This window comes from Cyprinodon variegatus, unplaced genomic scaffold (genome assembly GCF_000732505.1).
Source record: "Cyprinodon variegatus isolate N-32 unplaced genomic scaffold, C_variegatus-1.0 Scaffold405, whole genome shotgun sequence".
Taxonomy (NCBI): Eukaryota; Metazoa; Chordata; class Actinopteri; order Cyprinodontiformes; family Cyprinodontidae; genus Cyprinodon; species Cyprinodon variegatus.
The window spans coordinates 73,934-88,873 of NW_015150858.1; the positions used below are offsets into that span (position 1 = coordinate 73,934).

Genomic DNA, 14,940 nt, shown 5'->3' on the forward strand with positions numbered 1-14,940 from the left:
GAAGGAAGGAAGGAAGGAAGGAAGGAAGGAAGGAAGGAAGGAAGGAAGGAAGGAAGGAAGGTTGTTTGGAAAGAGGGAATTATAAAACGAAGGAAGCAAATAAAGGATAACAGAATTTTTCTCTGCTTGCTAAAATAGTGATTTTGTTTAAACATGAAAAAAATCGTGTATGTGCTGACTGACATTTAAACTATTATGCATGGGAATTTTTCATAGAAAGGATTTTATGAACCTTTTTGAGAAATGTATGTCATACTGAGAGCTGATGTGACGTGTTTTGACCTACAGGGGTTTTGAAGTTCAATGGATAAGACAGTTGTGAGAAAAGAGTGAGGAGTAGAACATGAAATGCATGACAGCCATCTTTTTATCTTCATCTCTTCATGATAAAGATAAAATGATGTTTCACTTCATGCTCATCCACAGGGAGGATTCTATTTTAAAGCCTGAAAGTGGTCTAAAAATATAACAGATGAAGGAAATGGATTCAATGGGGAAGCTTTTTTTAAACCAAGAGATGTGTTTATGACTTGTATTTTTTCATCTCATAAGTATTAAATGAGAGTAGTATTTGGTTACTCATTTCTTACTAGACACTTATCAGGAACAATGAACAGATTAAAGCCTTATTCTGTTTTAGCTCTAAAGCTGTGTCTGAACATCAGCCCTACCACTATATAGAGTACTTTATACTTTAGGGGTTATGCCATTTTTTATGAGTGTCTGGACATCTAGTGGATGAAAAAGTAGTGGACTAAAAATATCCCACAATACACCTTGAAAAGTAGTGATCATCCATGGTCACTAGATGAGCATATTTAATCCCACAATGCTTTGCAAGAGCATTTTGCAAAGCAGCTATTTTTGTTCAAGAAAGCTTGCCTGAAACAAGGTAAATATATCAGAATCAGACATGCTTTAATAATCCAAGAAGGAAATTACTTTTGTTACACGCTCCAGATATACAAACATTACATGTATATATAACTCAACAGATCAGAAGAGTATAGCAATAGTTAAATCAGCTGTAGAAATTGCATCAATTGTATGACTTTGCATTTACTTTTGAACAAAACAAAAACAATTGCTAGAACAGAAAGCCGTCTGTGCCTTTAAGTAAAGTTTAAAAAGGCAAACTATTCTGCATATTCATGCATACGTGAGCGTGTTTTTACTTTTGCAAACAGAGTACTGCTGCTAGATTTCACAAGTAACGCAACAGATAAGGGGTGAATCACACAGTGGACATCCTGTATGTACTTAAAACACAGAAAGAGTCACACATTAGGTGGTAAAAATACTCAGAGCTCATTACTTTTGCTAAGGGATTGTACTTTCCTTTGTTGTCTAAACTGAAGCTCAACAAGTATTTAAAAAACTAATCAATTGTTTTTCTTATTAAAAAACATAAAAAGAACAAGATAAATACTTACAGTATGTTCATACAGTGATATATGAACACAGAATATGTGCAAGAAGCCCAGAAATAGCATGAGAAAGCGTTATTAAGATTCTTTTTGGTTAACTTTGTCCTTCATCTATCCTATCACTCCACACACTGCTGACACACATACATACATATCGAGAACACGCTGTACCGCTATGGTCTCTGATGACTTCAACAAATTCCCTAAATACCAGCAGCCTCCTTTCAGGTCAGCAGTAGGATAATTATGTGAGCAGCAAGAAGAATTTTAATGTCAACAGATACTCAAACTAGGACTACAATCCACTGTAGCCATAGTTTACCTGCTATTTCCCTACTAAGCTGAATAACAGTTAAACTCTAATGTACAAGAAAGACGGTAGAGAAGCATGTCGTTTACTGTACTGTACGGTCAGGAATGAATTAAAATATTAGGCTTTTTTCCATTTTCTTTTAACCACTTCAGTTAAAAACTGTTGAATCATTGAAACTCAAAGGCTTCAAATGCACATAGTGTAAATAAAAGCATGTAAACAGTCATTAAAGCTGGGACAGGTTTTATTAGACTATCTGAAGATTTCTACTTACCTTTGTAATTTTTTTAGACACTTAAATAAAAGTACGATTTTAGAGGAGAGACAAAAAGCATGCTCTTGACTCGTGTTTTAGTTTTCTGGTGTTCTCTCATACCTTTATGTTGCAGGCCTGCTCCATAAGCCGCCGGGCGTTCTCTGCTGCTCTGTAGCGCTTAGGGAGCTGCACTCTGAAAAACTTGAGGGCCCCCTCAAAGTCTGCCTGCAGGAGGTCCTCTTTGGATGTCTACAAAGGAGATATGAAGAAGTGGGAGGAGTAGAGAGGGATGAGACACCAACACCAAAATGAGTGAGCTTCACCTGTCATGTTTCACACATACACACAATCAGTTTGATTCACTGCAAGGTTAGCATCATGCAGCTCATTACATGAAATATTGATTCTGTTTACATGAAAGACTATTAATGAATTAAGAACACAACTGTGTAAAACTAATATTAAGAACTATGCAAACTATTAAAATCAACATTTTCTTACAATCCTCCTCAGTCAGTCCAGACTCACTCACACTCTAATGTATGCAACTATACACATATTACTTAAAAGTGTTCAAAGCCCCACGTTGTCCACTTCTACAATGTGTTGCAGATCAAAAGCATTTATACCACTTAAACTTTTAACAATTTCCTATGTTACAACAACAAACATCAATATATTCTATGGGAGTTGGTGTGACTGTCCAAAACAAAGTGGCATCACATTGTTAAAGCATTAGAACCCCATCATAAGAGACAAATATGGGGGCTGAAGCATCATCTTGTATGAGTGTTTGGGTGCAGGAGGGATACGTGCAATTTTTAAAAATTAGATAATATTTTAACTGAAGAAAGTTAAACTTGATGCATCTTCCAAAGATATCAGACCAGAAGGCAAAGCTTGGGCTTAAAAGGGTCTTTCAAATCTATATTAACCATAAACCAAACAACCTGATTAGCTAAAAAGAGGCAAACCCCCAATTTACACAGGATCTGACTCCAACTTCCTGATCTACACTGCTTCAAATTTTTTAAAATCCCTGACCTCAGACCTATAAAAAACTTGTGAACAGACCTGAAAAGACGTGTGTGAAAACCATTGCCGGGACATATATCAGTGACACCAGTTCTGTTAGGAGGAATGGGCTAAAATTCCAGCAAACTACTTTAGGAAGTTTGTGAAAAAATACTAGAGGGAACCGTTAAGCAGTTCTGTTTCAATTTTGCTACAAGCCAAGAAATGTGTCTGGGGTTATCTGATGGTCGGATTTGAGCAAAGCATCTTTTAGTCTAGACACAAAATACTGCATGTAGTGGAAACATAATATGGCATATAAGCTTAAACACAGGACGGTTTTCTTCAACAATTTAAAGGAAGTTCTGTAAGTCATATATTTGCTGATGTTTGAGGTTCACCTTCCAACATAATGGTTACTCTAAACATATAACACTGGAACAGATGACCACATATTCACGTGTTTGAATTGTTAACTCAAAATCTAGACCTAAATCTAACAGAGTTTCTGATAAACCAAACTGAGCCAAAGTCTGGGCAAAAAGTTTCAGTCCTTAGATGTACTAAGCTGGCCAAGGCTTACACTGACACAAACACAGATGTACATGCAGCAGAAGGTACTGTAGGTCAACAAGGTGTTGAGTCAGAAATCTGAATACAAATTTAGAATATTTGCATTTCAGTTGTTTTGGGGTTTGTTTTGGTTTGCAAATCAAGGATTATTTTCTTTATGCTTTTTAAATGCACTCTGGTCTATCTCATCAAACTAAAAAAAAAAAAGTATTTGGTTGGATGTGAATGGTACTACATTTGGTTGTTTTTTAATTTTTGTCAAAATCTTAAGCAAAATCTCCTAAATGACTACAGGCTTTGAATAAATCTTTTGGACAATTTTGCACCTATTCTTGTTAGAAGAATTAAGATTCTAGGAGATTTTAAAGGTTGCCAAAGGCTAGATGCCATGAAAAGGAAAACAGAAGGAAGAAGCCTTATTTTCATCTTTAAACTAAGCCTGAAGATGTTTTAAGGAGGCAGACTTAGTCTCTGTTCAAGGAGCGTGTTATCATGTATCCACCTACAACCACAGTTAATACAATTATGAAACGGAAACCATTGTCTGGGAAATGCAGCCTTTTTATGCTGTCTATCTTTGGCAACAATTTTCTCAAAATTTGGTTTAAAAAATATCATCAGCAATGCACGTTCAAAGATTTTTATCCAGAAATGTATTCCTGTTTGTCTTGTCTCACCGCCAGCAGCCTGGGGACGAAGAGTCTGTGCCCCATCCCAAGAAGATCCATGACCCTGCAGTAGGGGTCTGCTGCAGTTTGGTTGCCATGGGAGCTCTCCTCCTCCTTTCCCTCTGCATCCTCTATTGCCCTGCATGCTGACGGGAGTGTCAGATGGGGGTTCAGGGCCGGAATAGGGCGAGGGTAGGGCGGAGGGGAACGTGGTGGAGATGGGGGTGGGGTAGGACAGGGCAGGGGAGAGGGGTTGTCCCGCTCCGGGGCCAGGTTGGCAGCTGACTCCAGGGTGTCTCCTGGTGATGTTTGAACAGCAATGATGGGGTGTGATCAGCTCAAGTTGACCAGATCTTTCAGAGTTCTCCCCGCCTGGTGTCCGTTAGAAATCAGACAGAGACACCAGAACAAAACGAGGTATCCAGTGTCCCAGACTCACACAGCAGCTCAGCAGGCAGATCCCTTGCATCACATGTGGCCCCTCAGCTTGTGCCACTGTCAAAGCCACAGTTTGGCTCCCTGATGCCTCAGAATCACAGTCTGAAAATGCTGAGTTGATGCACATGTAGGCATTATGCCGAGTCCTACGGGTTTTTTTTTATTTCCTCTAAAATCCAGTCACACTTCCAACACTTAAGCTTTCTCTGCAAACTCCAACCGCTTCCAGTCCAGTACACCGTCGCCTAGCAACAAAGTGGCTCAACACGTGGGCTGCTGCTCTGAAACTGAAGCGGTGATAAGAACCCCACCTTCTTTGATGTCTCCTTTTACATTAATTTTCAAATCCCTTCCGACAACAGAGATGAAAATCCCTACTGCTCAGGGTAAGGACATAGAAAATCAACTGAGTCTTCCTTTTTTTGAAACGAGGCCTCCCTTAACACGGTTTAGCCCTCTTAGAAGAGCAAAATGAACTGAACCAAAAACAGCTCTTCATCCACTCTCAAGCTTGCACAGTCAGGGCAGGCGGCACAGCAGAGACAGATGAGATGCGGTTTGTTAAAGCTGGAAATGTGGGACTTCTCAGCCTGCAGGAGATGATGCTCAGCATTACTTTATGGCTGAGTGGGTGCTGGACTCAGTCACACGCAAACGAATGGTGCACAAAGACAAGAATGAAGCAGTAGAAAACAAGCAGGGTCTTTCCTCAAAGATTTTTCTCGTCACAGATCTATTGCTTTGATAAGAATTCAGCACAGATCCAAGCAGGATTAACCAGTTAGAGCATATTTTAGTCAGCTGCTCCAGCTTTATAACTCCAGCGCCTCCAACAGAATCCTATTAGCAGAAGACGGCCGGTCTATATCAGTTAGTGGATCTCTCAGATGAAGCCAGCTTCTTCAGAAGGGAAGTTACTTCTACCTCTGACCCACTCAGGCTGATGGTTGAGTGTTTGCATGAGTGGATATTGTAGCACTGACAGAATTGTTGGTCTTGGCAGGCAGCTGGGGCGAGGCAATGCAAAGAAACATCACTGTATCCAATGAACTGTTCCTCCCTCGTTCTTTGTGATGCTAACAGCTAAAAGCTAATGGCTGTCAGGAGCAGCTCCATTGCAGGTATCTGGGTGGTGAACAGGAGTAACGTGTGGTAGAAACAAATGATCACCGGAAAGAGCAGAGGTAAATAAGGAAAAACAGCAAGATGAGGCAAAAAGGCAGGAAAATGGAGAAGGGAGGAAAAGAAGAGGCTTCGAGCAGGCATCCATGGGAGGTAAAGATGAAGAGGAAAAAAAGAACAGAAAACAGATTTTTTCCCCCTGTGGTTCAGATTGCTAATGCTATAGTCGATGCTCCTGCTGTGATATGGATAGCAACCGCTAAGCTGGGCAGAGAGCACGGCGAGCACAGCTGAAGGGAGGGGTGGTGGGAGCAGAGGGGAGCGCAGGATGGAAGGAGGAGGGAGCATCGGAGGATCATGTCGTCATGCCCGACCAATAAGAGGCAGGCAGTGGAAGCCCCTCCAATCTCCTCCTCCTCCTCAACATTCTGACATCCATCCATTTCCTACCATTTCAAACCTTTGCATCCTCAACATCTCAACTTTACTCGCAAAGAGTCCATTTTGACATGAATGTAGAAACCTTTGCACCATCACATCATACTTAGGATTTATATCTATGCTTCTACTGTTTTAGCATTTCAATATATAGTCCATTTTTCACTCTGTATTGTTTTTAATTTTTCTTTTATTTACATTATTATTTTTTGTTTCATGTGTGTCTGTTGCATCAGCTTGTTCCTGAAAAACGGGACCCCAACCAGAATTTTCATTATATTATTTAAAAGAGAAAAAAGAAATTAATCAACTACAGTATATGCCAAATATTGAACCAGTATTTTGAATTTTAATATCACTTAACTTGAACTAGTACCTCTAAAATTTTTACAGCTTTTACAACCTGGTACATAAATTATCTCTTACTCTAAACTTTCCTGATAATAAAGTAAAGCATCAGCCCATTTTACAGACTGCTTCAATAAAGCTGCACTTCATGTTAATACAAGTTACTTTTCAATGTCCATTTTTTTTCTCCCAAGTAGGTTTATATATTCTATAAATGTTTATTTGAAGAGTTAAGAAGGTTTTTAATATTTGGTGTTTTATACTTTTAAGGTTTTCTCTAAGGAATCTTTATTTCTTTTTTTTCTTTATGTTTTTAAACATCTGCCTATGTTGTACATGTGAATTCTGAGCCAGATGTCTCATCAAAACTTCATTATGGTCTCATGATAAAATTACTTTAAAATCCTGAGGTAAAAACAATTAGACTCTGAAATGGAAAAAGATTTCTAACAATGTTAATATATTGTCATCTACTACTGTAATCATAGCTAGAGATAGATTACGTAACATAATATTTTTGCTTCACCGAAACAGGAGCTTCAATTCCCATCTAGGATATTAGACAGTTGCTTACTTTTTGAATCTTAACTCACAAGAAAAGAGCTAACACAATTATAACTAGTTATTGTATTATCTTTACTATATCATCTGATAAAATGAAGCAAATGATACAGTTGGATTAACAAAAATGACATTAAATGAAAAGTAACAGAGACACAGATTGTATTCTGCCTATCAGCAGTGCTTTAGATATGCAATGATACACGTATACTGAAAAGGTTTTAGTAAAGACTTTTTGGTTCACTGGTGAGAAAGAATACAGCATTGCTTGACTCTACTACCCAAAAGAGATGACTGTGGTCAAATAAGACCGCAATATGTGGTTAAGCTGCTCGATGTTAGCTTCCTGTTCCAGCTGAGCTAACATAAGATCCCTTAAGTTAATTTCAAAGTTTTGAATTGTGCATTAGAGTAATATAGGACACTGTTGCTGCTGCAGGTGAAAAATACAGGATTGATGAGGAAATGAGAGGAAAAACCCTCACATTTGTATGTGTTAGGCTAAGCAGTTATAATAAAACAATAACAAAGCCAAACCCACAGCTGACAAAACGGCAAAGAAAAATAATAGTGGACTGAACTAAAGATTTATACCATCAACATTGATAAGGTAAGTACTAAATTACTCAACTAGAATTATGAGAAGCATAATAAAAGTAAAAAGCAGAATACATAACAATAATAATAAAAAAATAGAAAAATCAAATATTCTAAAAGAAATAGACTTAAGTCCAAATCCAGCAGCTTCTTTCATTCAACCAGCCCAAATGCAGCAGAGAAATTCAGATCAGGAGTTTTTCCAGATGTTTCCTAACAATTTTCTCAGCTCCCTCCTCCTGAAACTTGCTGCAGAAAACTTTTAAATTAACTAAACTTATCTCATTGAGTGCCTTTTATTTTGAAACAAAAAGTTATGGAGAATGGTTCAATGGCCTGTACCATTTTTTTTTGTTTGTTTGTTTGTTTGTTTTTTTGGCTTTTTGTGTTTTAATTGTTGCTGCCAATTTGCCATGTTTCCATTGTAGAAAATGTTTTTAATCTCAATGGGACTCTCCTGGTTCAATACATTAAAGCATTATCCTTCTATGGTCTATTTAGGTACCATTGCTCAAGTAAGTTCTAATCTGGCTTCTTCTTAAATTTTAAAATCGAAAGATTGTCAATGCATTTAAACATTCTTATTTAAAACAATTTCAAAAAAGGGGAAAACTCTGTATCTTCTAATTAGAAAAAAACAGAGCTAAAATCTTCTATCCTAAGTATAAAATGGACCATCCTATCTGTGTATCTTCACACCCTTATTGTGTATCTTCACACCCTTATTGTGTATCAACAAAGAACAGGATGTCCTTTATACGGCTACAAACAGCAAAATACAGACAAGAAATATGACACCTAATCCAATGCAAACCATTAACATCTGATAATACAATAAGCATTAAGCTAGAACCTTTTCTCTATCTATTAAAACAATATATAGCCTGCTCAGCAGTTTATATGGCTATCTCAAAAGATTTTGGTTAAAGACAATAAACTTATCTATGTAATCGGTTTTATTAGCAGCCAGATAAAAGACAAAAGTTGCTGTTTTCAGTGTCTTCTTAATAAATTGCAATTTTTCTTGCAAAAGTGTAAAGACATTCTCTCTTCTGATATCTAGATGCAGTTATTTTTGTGTACACTTGGGGGCGACAAATGTTACATAATGAAACCAAAAATCTGATTTCATTTGACTTCAAGAGGAACATGACTGTGGTAACCATAAACTTTAAGGAGCACAAATGAAGCATATGCAGTCAGAAAAGGTTTAAAACAAAACATGCGTTTCTATTATTGTCTAGCAAAATAAGAGATGTTAGATTTAAATAAATGTATATAGATGCATTACTGACCTTGAGCAGGGCCAGGGCCACATTGAAGATGATACTTAATCCCTTTAAAACAGAGAACAAAAATGTAAGAGGAGGTAGAAACAAAATAGACATAACCTTCATGTTTGTGTGTTTGCAGGCTTGGAAAAGATTAAAACATTTTATTTAATGCAATTAGAGTTTCAGACTTGAGCAATTAGAGTTTCAGACTTATTTGGGTAGTCGGTTTTATTTTCTAACTTTGATTTCAGCTTTTCAGCTTTAAAGGGCCCCTATTGCAGTTCATAAGAATTATATCCTACACTTGTATATTTTTTAAAGTAGAACAGAAGACGACAATATCAACAAAAGTTTCCTTTCCCCCAATGAGTTTATGGTCGAAGTAGTGTGGGATTAATCGTTGTTAGACGCTGTTTGGTCATTTAAATAGCTTCCATCCAGCTTAACTATGTACTAAAACAAGACTTGAAAAAATCCATGGCTGTGGCTTGTAGGCTTAGAGTTGTTAAATTCATCTTCTAATATGAAAAAAATATAAAACAATAATTTTATGGAATAACTTACTCAGAATATTAACCTCCACGAATAAGACGGGAGACAAGATCTGAAATGCTGTATTACAAAATCCAAGCACTTTTTACAGATTTAAATCTTATTCAAGTTTGCCTGTGTGTCATACAAAACCCACAGAACAATGGATCTTATGTATTTTTGAACTTAGATTATTTTAAACCATGTCTGCAGCTTGGTACTTATAAGTAGTAAAATGCTTTGGCTATTGTATATTACTGAAAAACTTGAAATATACTTCCCTACAAAAGTATCAAATCTCTTTAAATATTTAATTTCACTTAACATTAAGAATTTTATAATTTTATTTGGGGGTGAAGCAAAGACGACACATATTAAATAAGAATAAATATAGAGAGATTAGACTATTAGGCTATTAGACTAATAGAAGAGACTATTCTACTACTAAACCATATATATCCTTTAATCTTTCCATAACACAATATTTTATAATGGTATAACTAGGCCTGTCGCGATAATCAATAAATCAATTAATTGCATAATAAATTATCGGCTATATCGTCTCTGCCTGTGTTTTTCTCTTTCTATTGATGACGCTGGATGACGAAGCTTAACTCCGGTGCGTTCCACTGACCCCTCCCCTTCCTCATTTTTTAGCAAGGGAATAAATGAGTAGGGAAGAAGGAGGAGACTATCGCATCAGGTAGTCAGCGCGCATCATTTTGTACTTCTGCAGCTTTACAGCCCCATGAGGAGTTAGAGGAGTTAGTGAGGTAAAAAAAAACACACCTTATGTTGGGGGAAAAACTCGAAATGGAACTGGTTTCAAAGCCGAATGCAACAGCTGCAGTGTGGGAGTATTGTGGATTCAAACCTCAAACCAAATGACCGAGGTGAACCGCTGAACCTATACGAGCGAGTATGTCCTATTTGTCATAAAACAGTAGCAACTAAGAGCAGCAATACAACCAACCTACTTTACCCATGCACCTAAAGCACAACCACCCAGCAAAGTTTCTCCAGCTGGGGACAAAAAGTACAAGCGGTGGCCCGTCTGCGTCTTCAAGTTCGCGACAGACCACCATCCATCAAGCAATTAATTGACAGGCAGCATACAAAAAGGACGGCGCAAAGTGGCGTGTGCTCACAGACAGCGTAGTTCATTTAAGTGCTAAAGAGAGGCTCCCATTTAATATTGTTGAAAAGCCTATCTTTTTTCAAATCTAATGATAGACAGACTTCATTATGTGTATTCTATTGGTTGAATGTAGTTTTTATTTCCACTTTGGTTTTATCTTGTGTTTAGTTTTTATTCAAGTGTATTTTTAGTTAACAGAGACTGAGAGTCCATTTGATTTTTATTTCTCGTTTTATTCTGTTAACCAGTTCCAGTGTTAAGTGTTCTGTTGAAAATAAAGTGTGTTTATCTTTGGCAGGAAATCACATGCATTATTACGTCATTTCCATTAAATCAGTTTAAAAAGGTCCTAAAACAATATTATCGTTTATCGCAATAATTTTTGAGACAATTAATCGTTCAGCAAAATTTGTTATCGTGACAGGGCTAGGTATAACCAAATAATGTCAAAACTCATTGCTGTTAAAAAGGCAGTGGTCACAGTAGAACTAAATTGGGTTTTTTCATAGTTTTATAGAGTCTTGTACACAGTTTACAGTATTACAGATCACTTCAGGGACCATTTTCAAAAGCAAACTTGTGATTGTGGTTTGATAATATATGATAGTCAGGAAAGCATAATAGAAACATGCCAAGTTTTTATCTATTTTGCAAAATCAGAAAGAGTGGGAAAATTTATTGTGTTAATAAAATTCTGCTTTAAAAACATTAATTTACATCATGAATAAATGGCACCTTTAATAGAAATAGGACCTATATTCCTCAACATCCTCCACATTCAGAACTTTCAACTTTTTTTAGTTTAAAGTGGCTTCACTGTGCTCATTTATTGATTGAAAAGTTATCATTAGCAGGTGTAAAAAAATCAAACATTAAGATGAACTTTCTTTTTTCGCATGCAGGATTTCCCCATCTGTACTGAATATATAGTCACACTCTTGTACAAACAATTTCTTTTTTCATTCGGTGCTTCATCTCCATGACCTCAGTGAAACCCAATTTTTTAACCTCTTTCTTTACTGTGACTGTTCTTTTAATTTTGACACAAAGAAGATGTACCAAAGCCAGCTCTGCAAGGGAACACCCCTCTCTCCTTGGTCTCTGGGACAACCAGTTCACATGGCAACATGGAGCTAAAAATATCCGCAGAGCTCCAAAAATAACCGAAGAAAATGAAAAGAGGATGGGCTCTGCCTCCACACACCGATCTTTGTGGGCCTGAAGATGGTGCTACCATGCTGAGCCAAGATCAAAGGAGCGTATGAAGGAAAGAAATACCAACTCATCCCAGCAAGGTGGAATCAGAAGAGATGAAAGCCAAATATGCAGAGAGGGGAAGGACACGGTATGGGTGTGTTAAGAAGTTTTCACAAACACAAAAGTGAGTCCAATTGTGCAGAACCAGCAAGGCTAGGGAATAAAAAAGACATAAAATGGGTTTTGGCCTTGGGTTATGGTTTCTAAATGAATATAAAAAAAGAAATACTGAATAAAACACAACTTTTAGGTTAGGCTGACATTTACATGTATACACTTAGATCAAGAAAATTATAAAAACAAGAATGTAAAATTAGAAGAAGACTTTTGCTAAAAAAAATAGAATAAGTAAAGTGATCGAGCATTTCTAATATTCATCTTTCTTTTTTTATAATGCAAATTTATTGTTCAATAAAATAGTGTAAGAAAAGGGCAAAACTAAAGAGGAGGAGGGTTCCAGCTAAATACGAGAGCTAAGGTTTTACAGGCATGTTGTCATCATGCAGCTCATTGGCCAAGAAATAACAAGGAAACCTTTAATTGTTCTGCCTCGGGGCAACAAAAGGAAAAAGAGGGAAGGGAGGTGGAGACATTGTAGGGGAGCATAGGGACAGCAGGAAGATGGGGAAACATATTTAATATTGGTCGTTTGTGCAAAGAAACTTTCTAAAAACAAAGTTTTAGGAATAAGGTAGAATAACATAGATTTTTTCTGAAGAAATAAAGGAATTAATGATATGAACTTTAATTCATCATTTATAGAGTGAACCTTTAAAGCCTATAGAAACATGAGATGCACGGGTTTAAATAGTACAAATGGTTAAATGGTACAAATCTCAGTTCGCAGGTTACTACATAATTTTTCAGTGGGGTTAAGACAGAGCCGTTTCAGAAGTTTCATCTTAGCCTAATAAAACAGTTTCAATGACAATAGTGAACCTAGTATTACGGTACTTTGCCATGGACTGAGAAGGAACCAGCTGATCTTCGAAAATGACTAAAGTTTGTTGTAGATCAAATTGCATGGCTAGATGTCCTCTAGATATGTTTTGACAGACCTCAAATAAGACTAACATTAGCTGTGTGGCCTAAATATTAGTATGATTAAAACAGTCCAGATGAGGCTATAAATGTTCTAGCTCAGTACTAATTGTAATGTATTACTAGTCATGCTGAGGGGTCCAGTTCACAGCTTTGCAGGCCGACAACGACCTTAAGGACTACCCATTACAAGGGGTGACTTATTTTTTGATTCAATATGCATGTTTTCTAAGCCATAACAAGGCTTTTGTTTGGGCAACTCCATAAGCCTGGAACTCAACGCTACTCCAGACATTTTGAAATTGAGAAAGCTTTCTGGATGGGAAGCAAAATGTCTTCAAACATGGAAAACAAGTCCAGGTTTGTTATTTCACATTTTGGAATGGTATTAGTGAATTGCATTGGGATGGGAGAGAACCAGATGCCATGAAATAAGAATTATATACTATACCGTTAATCAGTAGCTTATTGTTAGAACTCGGACAGAATTAGATGTTTCAAAATGAAAAGGATCACAAATACAGATAATTAAATCCCCACCTAAGAGCCCTAAATTCAGACCTATTGTTAATGAGTATTATGCCTAAAGGGCAGGGGGGAGGCTTGTACCTACTATAGTTAATAAACTGAGCCAGTTTTGATCAAAAGAGTCATCAGATATCCAATCAGATCATAATTTAAGGTTCCCAAAACAAAAATGTATACCAATGATGTTATTTGTAATTTTCTGCTCAGCTCTGTACTTGAGGCCACAGAGAGCTGGTAATAGTTTCCGACCAATGTTTTTTTCCTCTGTGCATCTCTATCTTTCCCATTTGTAATCAGCTAATAAATCCATAATAGCAGCTAAACCACTAATGTCTGCCGCACCTCTTTCTTGCTATTAACCTTTCGATTTCATGTTTCCAGATGGTTGAATTTCCCATTAAGCAGTTCTATACATACAATGCAGCCTAAATCCATCTCACAATGCTCCAAGTATACCGCTTTTAGCTGCCTTTACCTCGCAAAGCAGCAAGTCAGTGATGTGGAAAACCATGCAGAGGGGAAACTTGGCCGTAAAGAGGGTGAGGAACCACTGGGAGGCATACATGTGTGCTTCCAGGTTCAGCTCCTGGAAGTGGGCCCAAAGGTCTGGGAGCTGTTCCTGTGGGGACAGAAAAAAAAGGTCTTTTGTAAAATGAAACAGCCCTCCTATCATATAAAGATATTATGCAGGATCCCTCCTGGGTTCAGCTTAAAATATCAATGACATAAGAATGACATTTTGTCTAAAAATTTGGACCAAAGTAACAGAGAATCCACGAATCACACTGCATTTTACAGACCGTGAGAAATTGAATTAAAGACCAACCTGAATCATGGTACATGGTAAGCGGCCATTATTACTATGCACTTTTTTTTATTTTAGTTTGCAAAACTTTAAAGGGGTCATAGAATGCAAAAAAGAGTTGACATCGTGAATAACGATAGTTCAGTGGGTGAAATGGACGTACAGAGAAGTTCAAACCCCATCGACACCTCCTTTCTCTGCAAATGTCACAATTCTAACCTACCACCATAAAACAGGCAAATCCAAACGAAGTGCCGAGTTGACGTAAACTCAGGGATGTTGCCTTATTTGGTTGCGGCCTGTACTTTTGTCACTCCCAAAAATTTACATACACACCAGCCCACTGGTTCACAGGCCCAAGAACATGAATAGAAGTCGCAAAGATGTAAGACACTAGGGACGCTGACTGGACCCGACCTCAGCAGAGAGCCATGAGCCGCCCATCCTCAGCTGGAGGATGGGGGCCAGTAAGGCAGGCCGGGGGAAGCACAAGGCCGTCGGTGTCCAGACTACAGTCACCGGGTCCGGTCCGGTCGCTCTGGGGTTCCCGGACCTGCCCCGGAGCTGAAGGCTTGGTTCGGTGCCCGGTGTGTTTCGACTATGTGCTGCAC

The 14,940-nt window shown here is 37.6% G+C and overlaps 1 protein-coding gene across 1 annotated transcript in view; it reads right to left on the reverse strand.

Moving 5' to 3' along the window:
- rabgap1l (RAB GTPase activating protein 1-like) overlaps positions 1 to 14,940 on the reverse strand; it is a 146,473-nt gene that overhangs the window by 22,207 nt on the left and 109,326 nt on the right. The window contains exons 17-19 of the mRNA XM_015387869.1: positions 14,000 to 14,143; positions 9,051 to 9,092; positions 2,117 to 2,245 (exon numbers count right to left, since the gene is read on the reverse strand). Coding sequence (XP_015243355.1) covers positions 2,117 to 2,245; positions 9,051 to 9,092; positions 14,000 to 14,143 — 315 coding nt within the window. The remainder of the gene's footprint in view (positions 1 to 2,116; positions 2,246 to 9,050; positions 9,093 to 13,999; positions 14,144 to 14,940) is intronic.